The sequence below is a fragment of the Antechinus flavipes genome, chromosome 3, assembly GCF_016432865.1.
Source record: "Antechinus flavipes isolate AdamAnt ecotype Samford, QLD, Australia chromosome 3, AdamAnt_v2, whole genome shotgun sequence".
Classification (NCBI taxonomy): domain Eukaryota; kingdom Metazoa; phylum Chordata; class Mammalia; order Dasyuromorphia; family Dasyuridae; genus Antechinus; species Antechinus flavipes.
Genome location: NC_067400.1, coordinates 322,413,860 through 322,434,898, shown reverse-complemented (window position 1 = coordinate 322,434,898; position 21,039 = coordinate 322,413,860). Strand labels below are relative to the sequence as shown.

General features: G+C 37.1%; 1 protein-coding gene across 6 annotated transcripts in view; it reads right to left on the bottom strand.

Annotated features, from left to right (window-relative positions):
• RUBCN (rubicon autophagy regulator) overlaps positions 1-21,039 on the bottom strand; it is a 71,506-nt gene that overhangs the window by 31,080 nt on the left and 19,387 nt on the right. For all 6 annotated transcript variants that reach the window (XM_051985502.1, XM_051985503.1, XM_051985504.1 and 3 more), the window contains one exon: positions 3,740-3,893. In XM_051985502.1, the coding sequence (XP_051841462.1) occupies positions 3,740-3,778 (39 nt within the window). In that variant the 5' untranslated portion in view covers positions 3,779-3,893. The remainder of the gene's footprint in view (positions 1-3,739; positions 3,894-21,039) is intronic.

Below are 21,039 nucleotides of genomic sequence, written 5' to 3'. Positions count from 1 at the left end.
CTCTCTCTCTCTCTCTCTCTCTCTTTTTTGGCTGAGGCAATTGGGGCTAAGTGACTTGCCCAAAGTTAGACAGCTAGGAAGTGTTAAGTGGCTGGGACCAGATTTGAACTCAGACTTCAGGGCTGGTGCTCTATCCACTGTGCCACCTGGCTGCCCCTACATTATTGACTCTCAATAGTGAAACACAGAATCTGAATCAAAAGATCTAGGTCAAATGCCAATTCTGGCTCTAGCCAAGGTCACTGTGTGATCTCAAACACTCCACTTAATCTCTCTGAGCCTCAGTTTACTTACCTGCAATGAATTCACTGAGCTAGATCATGTCTGAAGTCTGGCCCTTCCAGACTTTTACCTGTGCTGTGTAGTCTAGGGCCCCTTGTTCTTAAGGAAAACCTGTCCTAAATAAAATTGTGAAGTGAAAAGCAACATGGTATATCTCAAGATTTCATGATAATCACAGCAACCACTTAAAATGTTTTTTGAGAGGTAGTTTATAGAGAGAGTTTATAGCACCTATGGAAGTTGTTTAGTTCAAGAATCGCAGAGAAACACCTAAGATTGATTCCTCTCTCTCTCTAGCCTCTATTTGCCTATCTGTGAAGTTAGGAGATAAATATTATGTTTTCACATGATGGTAGTGAAAAGTCAGAAAATCCATCATTTAACTGCAACAATATGTTCTGAGGGGTTTACACAAAGCATTTTAATTTCTATGCTCTCTAGTCCTAAATATTTCACTTATCTACTGATGCTTTTCTTTGAAATTCAACCATTAGAAAGCCACCCACGTGTTTCCAAAGTTCTGCTACTAATTAAAATGCAAAGAACCCTGGAAGTTAAAAGACCTAAAATGCAAATTGTTTCAACTGATCTTTTAAAAAATGATAGTTAATGAAAATTGAGTGGGGAATAAGAAAATTGAGTGGGGAATGGCTGAATAAATTACGGTATATGATGTAACAGAATATTATTGATCTATAAGAAATGATGATCAGGATGATTTCAGAAAAGCCTAGAAAGACTTTAACAGATGCCAAGTAAAGTGAGTAGAACCAAGAGAACAATTGTATACAGCAACAACAAGATTATGTGATGGTCAGATCATTTGGCTCTTTTCAACAATGATTCAAGGCAATCCCAATAAATTTGTGATAGTCATTTGCATCCAAAGAGAGAACTATGGAGACTGAATGTGGATCAAAGCATAGTATTTCCATCTTTTTTTGTTGGTGGTGGTGTTTGTTTGCTTGGTTTTTTTTTTTCTTTCTTGTGTTTTTTTCCCTTTTGAGCTGATTTTTCTTGTGTAACATGACAAGTATAGAGATATATTCACGAGAATTACATATGTTTAAGCTATATTGGATTGCTTGTCTTCGGAAGGTGGGAGAGGGAGAAAGATTTGGAACACAAAGTTTTGCAAAGGTAAATGGTGAAAATTATCCTTGCCTGGAGAGACTTACATGAACTTAGGCTAAATGAAGTGAAGAAAACCAAGAGAACATTGTACACAGCAACAACAAGATTATGTGATGATCAACTGTGGCTCTTTTCAACTATGAGGTGATTCAAGGCAAATCTAATAGAATTGTGATGGAAAATGCCATTTTATCCAGAGAGAGAACTATGGAGACTGAATGTGGATCAAAGTGTAGTATTTTCACCTTTTAATTTGTTGTTGTTGGTTTTTTTCTTTCTCATGGTTTTTTCCCCCCTTTTCTCTTTTAACTGATTTTTATTGTTCAACATGATAAATATGGAGATATGTTTACAAGAATTGCACATGTTTAACCTATATTGGATTACTTGCTATCTAGGGAAGTGGGAAAAGAGGAAAAAAAATTTGGAACACATGGTTTTGTGAAAGCGAATGTTTAGAACTACCTTTGCAAATATCTGGAAAAATAAAAAGCTATTATTTAAAAAAAAGAAAATTATCTTTGCATGTATTTGGAAAAATTAAATACTATTAAAAATTTTTTAAACAAAAACAAAAAAATAAGTAAATAAATAAATGATAGTTAACAAGTTTTAATAGAGAAGAGTGCAGGCCCACTCTCAGTGGGATAGATAGCAGATAACAATATAAAACCATTATGTTTTAGAGTGAAGATGGAGGTTGGGAAAAAAGAGAAAGAAGAATCTGAAGAAATAGGAGGACATCAAAGACAGCTATTTCTTAGAAGGATACGGGGGATATCTGTGTAAGGAGAGGAATAGGGTGTACTTTGTTCTCAGTTCTGGACTTGGGATTTTATTGGTATTAGGGAAGTGAGGAAACTTTCTCCCTCAATGTAAATTTATATCTGTTCAACAACTTAAAAGTCTTATTGAGTTGTTTGGGCACTGAGAGATTCAGTGATTTGAATACAGATTCTCCTCTCAGGCCTCTATCCATTTCATCTTGGGGTCTCCCTGGGGTCTCCCTTTCACTTTACAAATTTTGCCTAGGACTGGTCCGCCTGAGAAGAATGGTATATAAACAAGGTTTTCTGCAAAGCATGATAGAGAAATCACTATATATTATCTAACTTCAAAATTTGAGGTGTGAATAAAAGAAAATGAACTTGGTGTGATAGTTTATCCTTAGGGGAAAACAGTGAAACTGAAAAATTTTCTCCAAAAATCAATTGAAAATTGATAAAGCAATAAAGAAAAGTTCCTTGAGATCATTGTACATGGCAACAACAAGATTATATATTGATTAATTCTGATCGATGTGGCTCTGTTCAGCAATGAGATGATTTAAACCAGTTTCAATGATCTTAATGACGAAGAGAGCCATCTATATGCAGAGAGAGGACTGCGGGAATTGAGTGTAGATCACAACATAACATTCTCACTTTTTTTGTTGTTGTTTGCTTGCATTTCGTTTTCTTTCTCATTTTTTTTTCCTGTTTGATTTTTCTTGTACAGCAAGAAAATTGTATATGTATATGTATGCATATATTGGATTTAACATATATTTCTACCATGTTTAACATATACTTGCCATCGGGGGGGGGAGGGGAGGAAATTGGAAGTGAAGATTTTTGCAAGGATTAATGTTGAAAAATTATCCATGCATGTTTTGAAAATAAAAATTAAACAACAACAACAAAAAAGAAAAGCTCCTTGGAAAGTTAAACTATATTGTAACTATGCAAAAGGACCCAATAACATTTCTAAGAACTCTCTGAGGGTAATCTCCAGAGCAACCACTTGGCCTCTCTTTACAGCATTTTCAGTCTGTACTCTGGCTGCCTTGACAGAAGAAATGCCAACAATTCACACAACTAATTTTTCCTTTTACTATCTGAAAGACAATGTAGGTACCTCAATTTGGGGAAGAAATTCAAGATTCTAATTGACTAAGAATCAAGGAAAGAATCTAAAATTCTAAGATAAGAAGGCATTCTCAAATAAGATTTAATCAGCTTATCATTCAGTTTAGGGAAAATTTTTTCCAAATTGGATACAACCATAATCTAATCAGGATTCTGTTCAAGTCAAGGGCCAACTCTACCATATTTTTGTTTTGTACTTTTATTGTAGAAATCTCATTGCTATATATTTTTAAGGGAAAAAAAAATATAGCTTTAAACTGAAGGACCTCCTGGACATAATTAACTAATTTCTTGGTACCCAGATTCACTGACTTATTTGGCCATTTTCTCCCAACTCACCTATAACGTAACTCATTTTCCCTTCTTCCCAATGACTACTTCTGTGTAGCTCATAAACAAGAAGGGTCTTGGCGTACCTGGTCATGGATGAGCCCATGGTAAAGGATGCCCTTCATATCTCTGCAAAGTCGCTCCAAGCCTCCATATTTGGACCAGACATTAGGATTGTTGGATGACACCAAACCCTCCACGGTAGTCTTCAAATTAGTCAGTAATTGCCAGTGTTCTCTTCTGCAATGACACCAAACATACTGTAAGTAAACTTCAACATACTTTAGCTTGCTAGTTCAAGGCCAGCAATGGACTAGAGTGCCTCATCCTGTCCCATGTCCTGTTACTCTCTCTGCCGCTAATGTGGTAGGGTCATGCTCCAACATGATTAGGGTTGTGTCAAACCCTAAGAGGATGACTATTATTGATGATGATAGTAAATGCCACGTGTCTGATAGGGCTTAAAACTTTCTAAAAACATTCATATTCTGATGATCCTGACGATAACCTAACAACATGGATAATTCAAAAGATGGACATTTATCAGGCACTTGCTAAAAGCAAGACACTAGAAATTCAAAGAGAGATTCAGATACAGCTCTTGCTCTCAAGAAGTTTATTACCTGACAATATACAAGTACACAAAAATTATGATGGCAGGGAACAAGAGAAGAGTACAAAGAATAAGTCCAAGTAAACTGATGATAAAAAAATGTGAGAGAAGAGCCCACTTTAACCTTAAAGGCCAAGACAGACTTCAGGAAAAACAACGCCAGTAACAGGCCTTGGGGAAACTTGAGTAAACAGAGGAGAGTTAATATAGGAGAGGAGAAAAATCCATTCCAAGTGCGAGAGATGCTGGGAGCAAAGAGATAGGAGGGTGCACCTGTGGCTCAGATATAAGGTATGTAATGGGTTTAGAAAGGCTGACCAGGATGAGTTGTGAAGGGCCTTAATGGTCTGGAGCAGGAGGTTATATGCTACTCACTAAGTTACAGCCCTATATCAATAATAGGTCTTGGCATTCAACAACAAATCTCTAATAGTGGCAATTACACATCACTTGAAATCATTAGGGTCACATATATTTCCTTAGGCTCAAAGAAAATAAACTAATACATGCTGTGTTTCCCACTGGGGCAGCTAAGTAGATAAGAGTGCCAGTGGAGTCAAGAAGACTCATCTTCCTGAATTCAGACACAAGCTGTGTGACCCTGGACAAATCGTTCACCCTATTTGCTTCAGTTTCCTCATCTGTAAAATGAGCTAGAGAAGGAAATGGCAGAACCAGAGTCTTTGCCAAGAAAACCCCAAATGGGCTCACAAAGAGTTGGGCACAACTAAAACAAAGGCAGAAGTTTGCAGTGCTGTGCTATAATGCAGTAGAGGATACCAAAATTCAGCAAATGCTTATTTATGCCCCTGTGGGTAATTCTCGCTTCTCAAGGAGCTTAAAAGAGAGTTGGGGAGATACACTTTGACCCGTCTGGAATGTCGATGCCTTCCACAGGTTCTCCTGAGGATCCTCCCAAGGACCTGAAGAAGCAGGCTACCCAGTGGTGACTCCTCAATACCATGCCTCCTTTTCTAATACTTCCTCAATGAAAGCTGTAATTACTGCTACTTTAGAAGTCATCCAAGCCTAAGCCCACCAAGCTACCTATGGATCTTGAATTTTTAGGGACAGGGAGCATCCTCCAAAGATTGCCTTTTATGATCTTTCTCCTGGGGCATAGTTAGAACCATTAAAAGTACATACATAGTTTTTTTTTTTTTTTTAACCTATACTTTTTCTTTTGTTAATCTATCTGACCCATAAAACTTCCTCTCTGGCCCAATAAGTAATTTTGATTTATTTTCTAAAATATTGCAGTTTAATATACCAGCATATATCTCTGATTTGGACTCTGGGTAAGACATATTCCATGCCAGTGACAAACATCTGTTTTATGCCTTTCCTGATGTTAACAATCAGAGATCCTCGAAAAGAATTCTCTGTGATTGCACTTGTCAAGGAAAATTGAGAGAGTACTTGTGGGAGGGAGGCCTTTGAAACCATTTCCCTTTATCAAGTCAAGTCAAATGTCTTGTGGTAATTAACATATAATAAATTGGGACCATGTTAAAACAGAGGCAAGGATGGAATATAATTAAGAATCAGTCAACAAGCATTCTTTAAGGCCTACTATCATATTTCAAGCATTAAAGGATTCTGAAAAAAGGAGAGAGCAACATATTCTAGAGCAGGTTTTCTCAAATTTTTTTGCACTTGTTATCCATTTTTGCCCCCAAATGACCCCCTGTAAAATCTGAGCTGAGGTGTTTCTGTAAGTATTCATACATGTGCAGCACAAAGTACCCAGTGTTCATAATCAAAACTTGCATGATGCAGCATGGGCAAACACAGACACAAATACTCAAATTCATTATGCATTTGATTTTTAATTACTTTTTGGCTGTAAAGTTCTGAACCCTTTTACTGTTGCCAATTCTTTCATGACCCCCATATTTAGTTATAAGACCCCATGGGAGTCGCAACCTACAGAAAAAAAGAAAAAAATTAGCCTCTGTCGTGAAGAAGCTAATATTCAAAAGTAGGAAAAATGTACATAACTAGGTACATAAAAATATAGAGAGTAAATGAAGATTGCCGACAGAAGGTACTAGCAGTTAGAGAAGCTTGGAAAGGTCTTCTGGAAAAGGTAAGATTTCAGCGGAGTGTTGAAGGAAGCTAAGAAATGGAAGGGAAATGGGAGAGCATTCTGAACATGGAGTGAAAAGACAGAGTCTGGAAGACAGGAAGAGCATTCTGTGTGAGGAACAGCAAGCAGGCCAGTGTTGGGTCACAAAAGGTTATGGAGGGGAGCAAAGTGTAATAAGGTTGGACAGGGAGGAAGCAGTCATATTACGAAGAAGCTTTAAACTAGCCAAACACAGGGCTGGAGCAAAAAGGGATTTAATGGGTCTCAATAAGCAGGAAAGTTGGAGGAAGGTTGGAGTCTACAACTTGGGGCCAGTTTGAAGGCTATTAACAGTAGTCCAGAGGAGAGGCAATGAGGGTCCAAACGAGGCTGGTGGCTATGAGGAGAAAGAAAGAAGCAGCTGAGAGATACTGAGAAGGTATCAGTGATAAGACCTGTCAACAGCTGCTTGTGTAGGGACAGCAAAATGTTCAAGACACTGAGACTTCAAGTCAAGGAACTCTGAAAATTATAGGAAAGTTGGGAAGGGAAGGAGAAAATAATGAAAGTTTTTTTGGACATGTTGAACTGTTATCCAATCAAAATAGCCACAAGGTAGTTGGATATGCCAAAATGGACCTGAGGAGAGAGCTAAAGCTAGATATATAGGCCTGAGAATCATCTTCATTGAGATGACAATTAAATCCATGGGACCTGATCATGGAATATCACCAAATGAGATAGTATGGGGGATAGGGAGAAGTGGGGAAGAGGAGACAAGCTATAACATGAGACTGGCTTTAACATGGAAGAAGATTCTGCAAAGGAAACTGTATCAGACAGGTTGAAAGAAAAGCAGAAGAAAACTATCACAAATCCTAGAGGGGAGAGAGCATCCAGGAAAAAGTGGTCAATAGTATAAAGTGCTGCAAAGAAGTGGGGAAAGATGAAGACTGAGAAAAAATCATTAGATTTGGTGATGAAGAAATCACTAATAACTTTGGAAAGGACAGTTGAGTAAGCCAGATTGCAGAAGGTTTAGAGGGGAATGAAAGGAGAGTGAGATAACCTTCCTAGAAGTCAAACTATAAGCTGCAAGGTTGGTCTGAGCAAATTAGGCCTTTTTCCTCAGAAGGACAAAAGAACTTCAAGACAAAACAAACAAAAGGCTGCTGGAATAAGACAGGTAGTCTTCATGCAAAGAATCCTCTTAATTTCTCTGTACATTTTCATCTAGTTTACTCATAACCAGGGTAGTCACCTGACAAGAGGTGATAGTCAAAATGTGGAATGGGACGTATTTTTGCATATGACCAAAGTGAGTATTTGTTTTGCCTATCATTCATATTTATTACAAAGTTTTGCTCCACCTCACTAACCCATTTTGGGTAAGGGAAGTGGGAAGGGAAAGAAAATAAATGTTTGTTCATTGAAAAAAATTATTAAATTTAATTTTTAAAAAGTGCATGGAGTTTTCTTACCTGAAATTGGTTTTCTTTCCCCCTTTCGAATACGAAAAGTAGTGCTACCCCTAAACATTAGGTCCTCTTGGATCCTGCCTCAAGTTTTGGGAACGACAGGTTTTCTTGGGACTATCATGTAGATTTGAGGTAGCTTGGTGAAGTTAAGTACATATATCTTCTGTGTAAGGGTGGTCCTCCAGTGGTTTGTATATTGTTACAAATTTAAGAAATGGAGGCTGTGTTTCTAAGTCTTTATGATCTTCAAAAAAGACCAATTCAAGACTTTTTTTATGAAATTTATTCCAAAAAAGAGAACCAATAGCTGTTTTCTGACAATAAAAGAGAAATCTGGAATACTTCTTCCTAAAAGTCCCATATCAAACATTCTCATCTTCATCCATCCTCTCTCCCTTCCTCCCTCTCCTTTTTTGCTTTCTTTCTTCCCCACTTCTTCCTTTCCCTCTCTCTTTCTCATAGAACATAAGTGCTTTCCAGTAAATAGCTCATCTCACAACACAGTGTGAGTCCACATTTGATGCAGAGCCACTATTTTAACAAGAAAAAGTTGTGCACAAGAAAAAGTTGCAACTTATAAAAGATCAAGTTGGAAATATTGGGAAGGAAGGAAAAAAAAAGTTTTCCAGCAGTAGATTTCTCTAGAAAGGAAAGGAAGACAAGGATAAAAGCCATACAGGGAGAATGAGTAAATCTGTTCTTAAAGCAACTCTCACTTCCTCCTTTGTGGCATCTGGAAGAAATGTTCATTCTGACTGGTGACATGGGCACATCATGACTTCATTATTTATTAATGTTGACAGACCCTGAGAAAACTGGGCTAGCAGGTTCTTCTGCATTGTGATAAGAGCTGGAAGAAAGGGCAGTGATTCTCAAGTAAATACCTGAAGCCTCCGCCAGGTCCCAGAGGCTCAGATGAACCTCTTCACTACAGCACCACTAACACCATGTGACACTTATATCCTCACTCCATTCCAGATTTATGGCACTCAAGCTGCCAGACAAAGTCCTTGCCACTAATATTCCCATGGTCCCAAGGCCATTTTGCCTAGAAGCAGAGAAGTCCCCAAGAAGTGCTTCTCTTCTTATAACCACCTATTTTCTTATTAATCAAATGACCCCCAAACTCTTCCTAAAGCATTTTACAACATTATGGAGACTAGTTTTGCAGGTCTACTTCTGTGTCACAAAGAATAGTGTGATGGGCTAGCAACTCTAATGCTTAGGGTTTGTTGGTGGTACTTAGTTTTATGGGCAGATCCTAGAGCTTGGGACACCTGAAATTGGGCTATTCTCTATTCCACTTGAATAGAGAATGTGTCTGTGGACTAATCTTTACCTCTATAGAGAACTTAATCAGTTGTGTTATCAATGGGGTTGGTACTCTCTCTCAGGATAACAGAATGAAGCTGTTTATCCTGTTTCCCTCAGGTGGTGTCCTTTACTGAGGCCCTGGATTTGAATCCTGATTCAAGGACACTTTCTCTTTGAGAAAGTTTCGGGGTTCCTCTTCAGTTTCAGGCTCCCCTTATCAAGGCCACAGTCTCCTACTGCATCTGGGCCAACTCCAGCTGCCCTGATTCACATCTTGCCACAGCACCCAGATGGCTCTGGAGGGGAAAGGAAGCAGATGACTCCGCACACTCCAACTTACTTACTTACGTGTCATGTCATCACCTCCCTGATGTCATGGTTCTTAATACTCATCCTATACAGTAATAGGAGGAGAAAGAGGAAAGGAAAGAGAGAAGCTAATAGAAGGGAGGGGAGAAGTAAAAAGGAAAAAAATAAAAAGGTGGAAAAAAGGGAGGGTAGACTGGGAAAAGTAGTGGTCATAAGCAGTGTATTCACTGGGAGAAAGAGGGAAAGAAGAGAGAAAAATGTAATCTGGGAAAAATAGATAGCAGGAAATATAGAATTAGTAATCTTAACTGTGAATGTGAATGGAATGAACTCTCTCCTAAATAGAAGCTGATAGCAGACTGGATTAAAAGCCAGAATCCTACAATATATTGTTTATAAGAAACACATTTGAAACACAGCAATACATACAGAGTAGAGGTAAAAGGCTGGAGCAGAATCTACCATGCACCAGCTAAAGTTAAAAAAAGCAGGGATAGCAAACTTGATCTCAGATCAAGCAAAAGCAAAAATAGGTCTAATTAAAAGAGATAAGGAAAAAAAATCTATATCTTACTAAAGACTCTCAGATAATGAAGAAATATCAATATTAAACATATTTACTAAATGGGACTGACTGGATGAAGTTTTCTCAGTTTTGAAACTAAGTCACATGATCCCTATTGCCAGATCTTGAACTCTGGGTTGCAGGGAGTCACATGATTTTTAAACATCAGACCCTCAAGAAGTGCCATCCACAGGAAGTGACATGAGTCACAGGAAGCAGACAATATTGGTCAAGGATGGTTATATCCGTTTAGTCTATCCAATGAAAAAGCTTAGGTCTTTTCCCTTTTAAATCCAGGACAAGGGAGAAGCTGGCCAGGTTCACGAGCGCATGTTGGGAACCAGGTGTGCTTAGGCCTCTCTCTGCAGGGACTAAATAAATGCTTTCTCTTTGTACCTAATGCTATCTCTGATTAGTTAATGTGGGAAAGGGGGTTTGCACCCGTCCCACACAACACAAAGTGGTATAGCATCCAAATTCTTAGAGAAGTTAAATGAGTTGCAAGAAGAAAACTGTACTAGTGGAGGATCCCAACCTCCCTCTTCTAGAACCAAATAAATCTACCCACAAAATAAACAACAAAGAAGTTAAGGTGAATAGAATTTTAGAAAAGTTAGGTATGATACACCTTTAGAGAAATACACTTTTTTTTCAAGGAAAGAAAACCAAATTACCAGTATCAAAAATGAAAAGGATAAGCTTACCATCAATGAAGAGGAAATTAAAGCAATAATTGGGATCTATTTTGCCCAATTGTCTGTCAATGAACCTGACAATCCAAGTGAAATGGATGAATACTTACAAAAATAGATTGCCCAGATTAACATATGAAAAAATAAATTACTTAAATATCCCATTTTAGAAAAAGAAATTGAACAAACCACTAATGAACTGCCTAGGAAAAAATTTCAGGGCCAGATGCATTTACAAGTGAATTTGAACAAACATTTAAATAATTAATTTCAATATTATAAACTATTCGGGAAAATTAGGGAAGAAGGACTTCTACCAAATTCTATTTATGACACAGATATGGTGCTGATAACTAAGTCAAGAAGGGCTAAAACAGAGAAAGAAAATTATAAACCTAATTCCATAATGAATAGAATAATCTTAAATAAAACAATAGTAAAGAGATTACAGCAACTTATGTCCAGGATAATATACTATAATCAAGTAGGATTTATATCAGGAATGCAGGGCTGGTTTACTATCAAGAAAATTATCAACATAATTGACCATATCAATAATCAAATTAACAAAAATCTTATGACTATCTCAATTAATGCAGAAAAAGCACCACTACTGTTCAATATGGTACTAGAAATGTTAGCTTCAGCAGTAAGGAAAAAAAAAAGAAATTGATGAAATTAGAGTAGGTAACTAGGAAACAAAATTATCATTCTTTGTTGATGATATGGCATACTTAGAGAATTCTAGAGACTAATGAACAAAAAAATACCAGGTAACTTTAGCAAAGTTGCAGGACATTAAAAAAAACCAAAAACCCGCCCCCACATATATTACTGACGTTTCTATATGTTGCCAACAACATCCAGTAGCAAGAAATAAAAAGAGAAATACTATTTAAAGTAACTGTAGAGAATATAAAATATTTGGGAGTCTACCTGCCAAGACAAAGCTAGGAACTATTTGAACACAATTACAGAACCCTTTTCACACAAATAGATCTAAACAACTGGCAGAATATGAAGTCTCATGGGTAGAGCTAATATAATAAAAATGACAATTCTATCTAAATTAATCTATTTATTCAGTGCCATACCAATCAAACTGCCAAGAAATTATAGTTAGAAAAAATAATAACAAAATTGATCTGGGAGAACAAAACATCAAGAATTTCAAGGGAATCAATGAAGAAAAAATGCAAATAAAAGTGGCCTAGCTGGACCAGACTTAAAACTATTATAAAGGTACTATATTATAAAGAAGCAGTCATCAAAACTTATTTAGTACTAACTAAGAAATAGAGTGGTAGATCAGTGGAATAGGTTAGATTCAAAAGACATAATAGTGAAGGACTACAGTAATCTAGTGTTTGATAAAATCCAAAGACCCTGGTCTAGCTTAAGAACTTGGTATTTGGCAAAAATTACTGGGAAAACTGGAAAATAGTATGGTAGAAACTTGCCATTGACTGTCATCTAATATCCTATACTGAGATAAAGTCAAAATGAGTGCATGATTTAGACATAAAGAGTGACACAATAAGCAAATTAGGAGAAAAAAGAATAGTTTACCTCTCAGATCTGTAAAAAAGGAAGGCATTTGTGGCCAAAGAACTAGTGTTTTTTACGGAATACAAAATGGTAATTTTGATTACATTAAATTAGAAAGTTTTTATACAAACAAGATCTATACAATCAAGATTAGAAGGGAAGTAGAAAGCTGGGAAAAAATTTTTATACCCAATGTATCTGATAAAGGCCTTATTTCTAAATTATATAGGGAACTGACTCAAATTTATAAGAATGCAAACTGTTCCCCAACTGATAAATGATTAAAGGATATGATCAGACAATGAAATTCAGAAATGAAATTCTAGACAAAATTTAGACAAGAAATTTGTCTTTCAGACAAAGACATTTCTAGTCATATGAAAAAATGCTGGAAATCACTCTTGATTAGAGAAATACAAAATTAAAACAACTCTGAGGTACCACTTTACACCTTTCAGATTGGCTAAGATGACAAGAAAAGATTATGATAAATATTGGAGCAAATGTGGGAAAACTGCATTGTTTGTGGAACTGAATTAATCTAATCATTTTGGAGAGCAATTTGGAACTATGCTCAAAGAGCAATAAAATTGTGCATACTCTGATCCAGCAGTGTCTCTACTAGGACTGACCATAAAAAAGGGAAAAGAACTCATATGTACAAAAATGTGGCAGCCCTTTTTGTAGTGGCAAGAAACTGGAAACTGAGTGGATGCCCATCAATTGGAGAATGTCTGAATAAGTTATGGTATATAAATGTTATGGAATATTATTGTTCTGTAAGAAATGACTGGCAGGATGATTTCAGAGAGGCCTGGGGAGATTTAAATGAACAGAATCAGGAGGTCATTATACACTTCAACGATACTATGTTATGATCAATTCTGAAGGACCTGGTTCTTTTCAACAATGAGATGATTTAGGCCACTTCTAATAGATTTGTTTCAGGAGAGAGCCACCTGCATTCAGAGAGAGAACTATGGAGACTGAAGATAGATTATTGTTGCATTTGCTTGTTTTTTTTTTTTTCCTCATCTTTTTTTTCCCTTTTATCTCTTGATCTGATATTTCTTATGCAACATGACAAATATGGAAATAGGTTTAGAAGAACTTCACATGTTTAACTAACCTATATTGGATTGCTTGCTGTCTGTGGGAGGGGAAAAAATTGGAATATCAAGTTTTGAAAACGTAAATGTTGAAAATTATCTTTGTATATATTTGGAAAAATAAAAGGTGTTTTTTAAAAAAGAATGAAGGAAAAACAAGTTCAACTGTGGTGAAAGAAAACGGTCTAGAAAATTCTTTTATCTTTTGTTTCTGATCTAGGGCACCAAAGAATAAGGACTTTTTTTTTTTTTTTTTCTCGCTGAGGCAATTGGGATTAAGTGACAGCTTAATACACAGCTAGGAAGTATTAAGTGTCTGAGACCAAATTTGAACTCAGGTCCTCCTGACTTCAAGCCAGGTGCTCTAACCACTGCGCCATCTAGCTGCCCGGAATAAGGATATTTTTAACAAGTCAGTTTGAAAGCTTTCCTTGAAACCAAAATACAAATAACACTCAATTATGGAGGGCTGGGAGCAAATGCAAGCTCCATAAAGAATTTTTAATAGTAAACAAGGAAGACTTTTGGTTCAGACACCTAAAGAAAAACTTGGGAAAGACAATTGTGGTTTTCAATTTCTGAAGGCACTGAAAGTAGAAGAAAAGAAAGGGAATTTTTTTTTTAGAAGTAGAAAAACAAGGTGAAAACTACTTGATAACTGTTAAATGCAGTGGAAGATAAGACTTAAGCAATGCATTCCATTTCAATTAAGGCCAAGCATTAAAATTTTGGAGAAAATGCATAATCGATTGACTTAAATGCCTTATTGGTATCATTTTCAGTTATCTGTGCCTGGTGAATGCTTGGAATGCAGCCAATGACGTTGATGGTTTTGATGTCTGACCATAATCTAAGCGCTCCTATCTGCCCGTCACATGTAGACATCCTCCTAACTCAGTGACAGATTTGAGGACTATCAGTTACCCTCAACCCGACTCAGCTTGCCTGCCAAGATGGTTTTACCAGGGTGTGACTGCTAAGCATCCTACAATTTCATGGAGTCACAGGTGAGAATTGGGTGCCAGATAGACATCAAAAGTAGATAAACAGTCCTGAAGAGGGCTCAGCAAACCATCACACCAGAGATGCTAGTTCTCCCTTCTCCACCCAATGTCTGACCAGCCCATGAGCAAATAATATTTCTCCTATTTTTAGGTCTATATTTTTGCAGAGAGTAGTTTATAAAGTTCCTGGGTGTGACTTAGTAGAATGCCTCCCAAATATTTTAAAGCTTCTATAGCTACTTTGAATGAAATTTCTAAATATACCTACTGGGTTTTATTAGTAATATAAAAGAAATGCTCATAATTTACATGGATTTACTTATATCTTATAACACTGTTCAATTTAATGTTTCAATTAATTTTTAGTTGACTGGTAAATTAAGTAAACTTTCATAACTACAAATGGCAATAATTTTATCTGTTTCTCTATTACCATAGCTAGCATTCCAGTATTATGTTAAATAATAATGGGCATCCTGATTTTACTCTTGATTTTCCTGAAGGAGGGCTCCAACTTTTCTCCATTATATATATTTGCTCTTAATTTTAAGTAGTTTTTAGGATATTAAAGATATACTTATCCTATACCTTCTAGTGTTCTTTAAAAAAATAGTGAAGTTGTCAAAAATCTCTTCAGAATTTATTAGTATGTCATAGATTTTTAAAAAATTGTTATCAACCAGGTTTATTATATTTATAGTTTTCCTTATGTTAATCATGAATTCCTAGAAAATTTCAAATTGGTCATAATGTAAATCATCCTGACATGTTGTTTTAGTCTCTTTGCCAATATTTTATTTAAAAATTTTATATCAATGTTTACAAGACATAATGATTTGTAGTTTTCATTCTTTGCTTTGTCTTTCTCTGGTTTAGCTAAAACTCTATTCTATTTGAATTACTGGAATAGATTAGGTGGTTTTCTTCTTTTCCAATATTTTAAACTATTTGTATGATGTTAGAATTTACTGTTCTTTGAATAGAATTGAATGTCTGATAGAATTCACTTGCAAATTTACCCAGCACTGGAATTTTTTTCTTTGGGAATTCATTATTTTAGCCCCAAATTATATCAGTAGGAGTAAATGACACTGATGTGGGAAAGATTCCTATCTTTGATTCCCAACCCTCCCCAGTTAATGTAAATTACCTTTTAACTCACAAATCCCGGTCCCTTTGAATTCCAATAGATGATCCGGACCTGTCCCAGCCCCACCCGGATCTGAGCCAACTTGGGCTCAGCCCCTCGAGCTAACTCTCCCATTATAAAAGGGAGACACTGGGACCCCCTCTTTGCAGAGATTCCAAACATGCTAGCCATGTGAGGACCCTCTGTCCACTGGACCCTTTGTCCAGTGCCCTCCTTATCTCTATCTTCACCTATCTCCTTACTTCCAAACCCAATAATAAATCTCTTATCAATCTAGCTCTCGGGCCAATAAATACTTTTATTGGGGACTTGCACCACTACTAGACCCCATTTATTGCTGTATCCTTGCGCCGAATCCAGGGGGTTGCAGGGGAGCTTTGCTTGACTCCCTGTAGCCCAAACCTGTCACTAGATCTCAACTAAACCCTAATTTCATTTAAGTACCCCAAATCTAGACCTCAACAATATAAATGATGTAGTCTACAATCAGGTTGAAGAGAAATGAGACAATATTTGTAAAGCACTATGAAAATAATATTTAGTATTACTATTATTACAAATAGCAAAAGAAGTATATGAAAATATCCTCTCTCCCCTGCCCCCAAACAAAGAATTAAGACTCTCCAAATCAGTGGAACTGAGTTGCAGATATACTAAAGCTTGCCTAGAAACAATCTGGACAATTAAGATATTTCTATGCTATGTAAGAATATAGGTGATGCTTTTGGGGAAGATATGGGGTTGTAGTGGGAAATTATTCTTTAGAGGAACTATAATTTTAGAAAGAGAAATAAAGATGAAATCACAAGAAGGAAGAATAACTTAGAAAAATTTGATGAGGACAATATACAGCCTCGCCCAGAAGAGCATCTACATTCCCTGGGAAAGACTCCCTTCCCACACATTATCTCAAGTATGCACCTTTTGGATGCAAAACCTACATTCCCAGGGAAAGACTCTTTTTCCCACACCCTATCTCAAGTATGTGCCTTTTGGATGCAAAACCCAAATTGTTTCGTTTCTGTATAAAAGTAAGCCCTGAGAAAATGTCTCTTTGCAATTCTTTGACATTGCCCACCAGGTGAACATCTTGGTGTCTCTCTCTTTAATAAAGTGCCTTTTCTTATCACAGCCTTTTGTGTAGCATTTCTCAATGCGAACCCGCCCTAACTTGATGTTCTGGAGAACTAGGAGATCAACCCAAATTCCTGCCACAATCCATACCTCATCAAATTGAATCCTTATACAATCATTCAGAAAATGGCAAAGAAATTTACTTCTATCCTAAACTATGACCTGGCTCTTGGGTCATTCTCTATTACTTGGGGGGTAATAGTTTACAGCTTTTTTTTGGTGCTACTAAAAATAATTATAGTGTAAATATTGGTCAATCACCTTTAGACTGCTGAACCCTGGAACAGTCAGGGGAGTTGAATACTCAAGAGCTGAGAAAAGATAGGCAAGAGAGAGTAAAAAAGATGAAGCTAGAAAGGAACAGTCACTCCACTCTGCAGTCTCAGGTATACTAAACAGCAATATTACCATTCATTGACTGTACACCCATGTGGGATGCTATACCAGAAAAAACAAGCAGAACATCTACTCTCCATCCACCTATTATGGTCCTGTTGATGAGGGGACCTTGAAACTCTAAAGTTCCTTGAAAGAGAAAATCTCCTTCAACCCTGCCTCTGTGAGAGACTGCCCCAGGGAATCAGATAAAGTGGTTTAGCTAGGTGGGGCTAATTGAGTCCAGAGCTGGAGAATTCCAACCCTACTGAATTAAAGAAAGACTCCAATTTTATTCAATTCCAGCTCAAGCTAAAACCCAGATCCCATCAAGAACTGCCCTCAGCTTGTAGCTAAGGCTTCTATTATAAAAGAGCCAATTTTAAACTTACTCCTTGCAGAGGACCTAACATGCCATGCTATGCCAAGGAAACTTCTGCCCTCTGGAATATTCTCTTTCAACATTACCCTCTCTTAACTCTCTCACCTAACTTTATACCTGTCTGTCGGGGTTTCTCTATTAGAAACTTTACTTCTCTGCCAGGACTCCTCCCCTGTCGGGACCTTGCCACTAAGGAGTTCGGCCTTTCTATTCATGCATAGCAAAGGCTGACTTCCCAATGCCAATAATAAACTTCTTTTTATCAGTCTAGCCTTTCAGATTCGTAAAGAAGGACCTCTGCCAGAAAGGAGGGTTCCCATTACTACCTACCTTGTGCCGAATCCCAAGGGGATTTAGGGGAGCCAAACCTTTTCATTTGGTTCCCTGAACCCCAAATCTGCCACTAACCTCATAATTTAACTCCCTGACAACCAGAAACCCTAATCTCATCATTTTGCTTCCCTGAATCTAATCTCATCACCATGGCTCTCCTTCGATTTGTAATTAAATTCCTTGTGAAGGCCATCTACAACAGGCCCTTCGACCTCCTTTCCTCACCCTCTACAATCAGACTGCAGCACAACTGGACCCACTCTCTCTTCAGACTAAGTCACCACACAGAATGTCTTCTATGTGACCCTTCTGGACTCCAAGGCAGCCTGACACCGTCCACCACCCTTGACTCCTTGATCATCTTCTTTTCCTTGGTTTTCTTGACCAGGCTTATCAATGTGACCTATCATCTGGGTCATAGCACTAATCATGGGTACCCCACAAAATTCCGCCCCAGGCCCTCTTCAGCCTTCTCATCACCTCTCAAAGTTCAAGTACCATCCTATGAATAATTAGACTGTGAGCTCCTAGACAGCAAGACAAAGATGCCTTGCTTGGCATCCCCAGAGCTTAGCACAAGGCTTGACATTTAGTAGGTTCTTAATGAATGCTTGTTGAATGACTATTTTAGTACTGCATAGTTCAAAAGTCTTTCAAAGTCAATAAAAAGAATGGGAAAAGCAGAAGAGCAGTTCACTCAGCTGTCTACAAGTGGGGGGTAGATTCTTATAGAGCAGGAAAGAGTTCTTAATCTTTTTTTGTGTTATGGAGCCTTTAGACTTCCTGTCTGTTGAAGCTGATGAACTGTTTCTCAGAATAATGATTTTAATAAAGGAAATGCTATATTTTAGAAAAGTTAGTGGAAACAAAGTTATATATATATTCCCTCTCCCCCCATCTAAATTCACAGCTGCCTTAACGATCACAGAACTTTTGGGGTTTCACATATCTAGGTTTAAAAGAATATCTGTTTTAGAAGGGAAAAGTAGGGATTTTTTAATTTACTGGATCAAGTCACTCTATTCTATTTAAATCAATCATTCAGTTAATAATCATTTATTAAGCTCCTATCAAGTATTTGGAAGGCAACAAGCAAACAACTTCCTATAAACAAGATAATATGCAGAATAAATTGGATTATCAACAGAGGGAAGGTTCTAGCAATTAAAGAAGCTGAGAAGGCTTCTTGTACAAGGTAGGGTTTTAGTTGGGATTCAAAGGAAGCCAAGTCAGGAGAAAACTACAGAGATGAGCGATAGCTAGTGAAAACATAGCTGGAAGGAGCGGCTTGCGAGAAGAACAGATTCTGAAGTTTCTGCCAACTCTGAGATTTTGTGGATTATGGTTTAAAAATAAGAGCTATGTAAGTTTGCAGACAGTTTCAGTTCCTGAATAATTAATTTCCCAATTAAGTAACAAACACAGGCAGCTAGGGCCTGGAGTCAGGAAGACTCATCTTCCAGAATTCAAATTGGGCCTCAGACATTAGCTGTGTAACCCTGAGCAAGTCATTTACCCCTGTTTGCCTCAGTTTCCTCATCTGTAAAATGGGGTGGAGAGGGAACTGGGAAGCCACTCCAGTGTCTCTGCCAAGAAAACCCAAATGGAGCCATGAAGAGCCATGATTGAACACTACTACCAAGGTAACATACTAGCTAGATGGGTCTTTAATTTGGAGATAACTGCTTAGAACCCCAACTTTATTTCCTTCCAGTACTCTAGTCAGTAAATGAAGTGAAATTTATGATTGAAAAATTTTTCTGATAATGACGAGGGCAAGGTACATTAAAATGGCTCAGGCTTCTAGATTCACAACAGCCGAGAGTAAAGTCAGAGAATACCAATCATGAATAACTCTCTGGGCAATTAGAATCAAATTGTGTCCTCAACAGGAACTACTTTTATGTTTTATTGTAAAGTTATGTTCTCCCAAATTATTTAAAAGTATGTCCTTTTGTCTGGTCTTCTTGCTGGTCAGATATCATGTTGCCATTAAATTTCTTGAGTTCTTTATTTATGTATGCATAGATGGGAGATGTAAAATCTGTTACAGTACCACTTCACTCATCCTGGGTGCTGATGCAAGCAAGCCAAGATGTGAAAGAAATGGATTCTCCTCTCAGTTCATCCTAAATTATATAGGAGCCTTTAAAAAAAAATCCTTAACTGGTCATATTATACAGTGATAAAACTGCCATAATCCAAATCATATATAGGTTTTAGATTAAGTGTGAAGTCCTTAGAACTGAAATGACATTACACAGGAATCACATATCCAGAGAAAATGTGCTCACACCCCAAGAATTTTCTATAAATTATCAAACAAATATAGAAATAAATATTGAAATAAACTTAGTATTCCAATAAACCCCTGAGGAGAAATCGTTGGGGCAGCCAGAGAAAGTGAAAGGAAGAGTGACCCTAGTCTAAGATCTCTTTCCCATCTCCTCACCTGGTGAAGGACATTGCCCTTGCTAGCTTCAAAGGTTTGGAGTACTGGTATCCTAGTATCGTCCCCATATCAGTTGATGATAATATCGGAAAGCCAAGAACAGAGTAGATATAGATCCTCAGTTTTACAAAGTGTTCAGAAATCCATGCCTAAAGGTGATTTTTTAAGTACCCATAAAAGGAAAGAAGGGATTTCCAGGAACTAGAAACTGTGAGCTACCTCCTTTGCCATGTGTTCCCTAAGCCTGAAACTACTTTCCCTTGAAGTCTGTATAGATTTTAGAGGAAAGTATCACAGACTTTGGGGGGGGATATTTTGTATCAATTGTATTTTATTGTACCATCTTGATAAATACTTTTTTAAAAATTTATTTTATAATAACTTTTTGTTGATAGAACCCATGCCAGGGTAATTTTTTTTACAACATTATCCCTTGCACTCACTTCTGTTCTGATTTTTCCCCTCCCTCTCTCCACCCCCTCCCCTAGATGGCAAGCAGTCCTACACATGTTAAATAGGTTACAGTATATCCTAGATATAATATATGTGTGCAGAACCAAATAGTTCTCTTGTTGCACAGGGAGAATTGGATTCAGAAGGTAAAAATAACCCGGGAAGAAAATCAAAAATGCAAATAGTTTACATCCATTTCCCAGTGTTCTTTCTTTGGGTGTAGCTGCTTCTGTCCATCATTGATCAAATGAAACTGAATTAGGTCTCTTTGTCAAAGAAGATAAATACTCATTTCTAAAAGTTACTTAAGACGGCTGAATAAAATGATTTTCTTCTCCTCCCCACAACTGGGATTAAGTGACTTGCCCAAGGTCACACAGCTAGTGTTAAGTGAGGCCAGATTTGAA